At 43.7% G+C, this 3032-nt stretch overlaps 2 protein-coding genes across 2 annotated transcripts in view; one reads left to right on the top strand and one right to left on the bottom strand.

The window, feature by feature from the left end:
• FANCM (FA complementation group M) overlaps window positions 1-3032 on the top strand; it is a 57489-nt gene that overhangs the window by 9226 nt on the left and 45231 nt on the right. The gene's annotated exons all lie outside the window — the stretch shown is intronic.
• LOC107205867 (heme-binding protein 2-like) overlaps window positions 1-3032 on the bottom strand; it is a 7861-nt gene that overhangs the window by 1634 nt on the left and 3195 nt on the right. Inside the window, exons 2-3 of the mRNA XM_015630928.1 lie at window positions 2866-2957; window positions 1340-1481 (exon numbers count right to left, since the gene is read on the bottom strand). Coding sequence (XP_015486414.1) covers window positions 1340-1481; window positions 2866-2957 — 234 coding nt within the window. The remainder of the gene's footprint in view (window positions 1-1339; window positions 1482-2865; window positions 2958-3032) is intronic.

Raw genomic sequence — 3032 nt, 5'->3', positions numbered from 1 at the left:
TCTCTCTGGGATGGCTTAGCCAGCAGTGGGGTGCTCCAAGCTGGAAGTGGCATTTGGAAGTGGCAGTGAGGGCCCAGAGCAGCTGTGGCTGTCCCTGGATCCCTGGCAGTGTCCCAGGCCAGGCAGGACAGGACTGGAGCAGCCAGAGACAGTGGGAGGTGTCCCTGCCCTGGCTGGGGTGGGATTTGAGGTCTCCTCCAACCCAAACCACTCCAGAATTCCATAAGAACGATCCCATTTACTGAGAACATGTCCTGTCCCTGCTCTCTGTGCTCAGCACGTGGAGCTGGAAGCTCAGGTCATGGATTCATGGAATGGTTGGGCTTGGAAGGACCTGCAGGACCATCCAGTCCCATCCCAAATCTCTCACTGGGAGCACAACCCCAGCAGTCTGGGACAGTGGGAGGTGTCCCTGCCATGGCAGGGGTGGAACAGGAAGATCTTTAAGGTCCCTTCCCACCCAAAGCATCTCTGCAGGCAAGAGAAGGGGCTGCTCTGTGAATTCATTGAGGGTTTGCTGCTGTTAAAAGTGTTGCAGTGTTTTTTTGCACCATTATATGGTTTGGACTGCAGGAGGCAGAGATGGCTTTGCTTCTGTACAGTTTGATAAAAACCTTGCAGTTGTGGAGCTAAAATTACCTTTAAACCATGTTAAAGTGTTAAAAGAATGGGGAGGGTGGGGAGGTGCCTGAGGAAGGAAAAGCTTTTGTGATCAGTGTTTGTATTTTCTTGGAAAGACACTTAAGGGCTGAGTCAATTACAGCACAGAGCACTGGGCATGGCAAAACTTGATAGTAACTGGAGGATGAAAAATATGAGAACTGATGTCTGGGAGTAAAAACCAGATTAAATTGGATTGGACACCAGGTGCACATCTCACAGGCAGGCACAAGCTCTCAAGGACATGGTGGATTTGTCATTATTTTGAGTTAAAACTGCATTATCTTTCTGGAAAACGTGCCTCAACCACAAATTTGTCGTGTCCATTGGGACAGGGACAATTTAATATCTTGAACTAAAGGGAGGGAGGCAGGAAACTCTGGTATCACACTCTGCCAGCTGATTTCAGTGCTGCTGTGAAAATGAAAGCCTGAAAATCCTGTAGCAAATGCCAGATTTACAGCAGAGAGCTGGGGGCAGCCTGGGACAGTGGAGGTGTGATTTAAACTTCCAACCCAAACCATCCCAGCATTAATATGACTTCTGGCAAGGCTGTATCATGGAAAAACATCCCTATAGGGTGTAGATTTGGGAAAAGCTGTTCAAAGGAACTCCCTAATTAGGAGTGAGGGCAGAAATACAATTTTGTAACTCCTGGAGGGTTGGAGGTTTCCATTACCTGAGGAGTTCTGCTCACAGATGTACCTCATGAGCTTCATGAATCCGAGGCAGATGCTCTGCTCGTACTGCTTCTCTTTCATTCTGATACAAGCCCACTTGGCTTTCCCATACTGCCTCTTCTCGTAGAGCAGATCTCCCAGCTGCACACACACAGGAGAATTGGGCATTTTGTTGCAGACAGGTAGAGATGTTATAAAAAAAAGCTTTATAAAATATGTTTTAAGCCCTGCTGCTCCAGCTAAGCTAACAGTTAGCATGTGAAAAATCCTCAGAATGAAAGCACAATAATCTATTCTGGAACAGAACCTTCCACACCTGAGAAAGAAGAAACCTGTCCCTTGAGAATCAGTGGAGGAAATGTGTAAACTGTCCAGGAACAGAAAGATTTGACAGACACATAAAATGCCATTTACTGACCAATGAATTGAGTGGTAGGAAAGGTATAAACCAATTAGAGTTACCCACAAGGTCTTGAAAACTGTACAAAAATGGGCTGTAACATTACAAATTGGCTTTTTCTGCATGAAGAAACTGAGTCCTGCCTGCTTATTACTGCAGCAGGATTTTAATTTAATCATCTGAAGACATCAACCAAACAAGTACATTTTGAGCACAAGAACTGCATCTTTTCAGCTCAAAGAAACATGAATTTGAGTCCTTCCTCCTATAAAGCAAGGAATACACTGCTGATTTTGGATCAAAATTGATTTCAGCAGATTCCCAGGTAGTTCTCCTTTAAAAGAAGGATCTGTCATCTTTTGGACTGGCACTATTAAACATTTAGTTGCAATTAACACTGAATAACCTTATTTTTTAGCTGCAGTTGTTACAGTAGTACTGTAACATTAAAAAATGCTTTCAACATCAACAGTCAGGAGTCCCAAACTGTTTAGATGAAACCCACTCAAATAATGGTATTTATAAGTGTGAATTATTTAAATCTATTTAAAAGAAATGTGGCCAAAAAGTCCTTACAGATGGTCAGTAAAGGTTTTCATGGGTTTTGAGTTAAGGTTAGACATTTGTTTGCCCATTTCCTGAGCTGGAATCAATTTGCTGTACATTAATTTCAGTTTTTTATTAGAGGATAAGATGGGTTTATAAATTGCTGCTTTGTTTGATAATGATTCATGATACAGAAGTACATTTTTGGTTTTAAATTCAGATATTCATCTCTTTCAAGTACTCTTTGTTAAGGTTTTAACAACATGACTGTAAAGGAGCAAATGCACCAATTCAAGTGAAGAAAATGGGCATTTTATTTCAAATGGCAAAGTAAGAGGGGTTTCTGATAAATTAATTATGCCTCAAAGGCTGTAATTCCTGGCCAGTTTCTGGCTTTCCTCAGAGTTCCTACCTTGCAAAAAAGAAAATGACACTTGTGCAAGGGATGAGATGTTCCAAATGAGAGGGAGTGGTTACAATGCTTTGTGCTGGGTGTTCCAAACCCCAAAAGGTTAAAAGGACTTTGTAAGGAGCCCCATTTCTGGGAGCCAGGATTGCAGCTGGCAGGGGCAGCAGTACCTTCTCCTTGCGCTGGATCAGGGTGAAGGGGATGCTCTGCCTCTCCTGGGGGTTGTTATTCCTGGTCAGCTGCTGGATGGGCTCTGCCATGTCTGCAAGAGAAGTTCCCAGTGAGACTGAGCCTGCAATGTGCATCAATCCCCTGCAATGTGCATCAATCCCCTGCA

The sequence above is a fragment of the Parus major genome, chromosome 5 (genome assembly GCF_001522545.3).
Source record: "Parus major isolate Abel chromosome 5, Parus_major1.1, whole genome shotgun sequence".
In the NCBI taxonomy this organism is placed as follows: Eukaryota; Metazoa; Chordata; class Aves; order Passeriformes; family Paridae; genus Parus; species Parus major.
The sequence above is the reverse complement of the archived record's forward strand: the minus strand, read 5'-3'. Positions and strand labels throughout refer to the sequence as shown.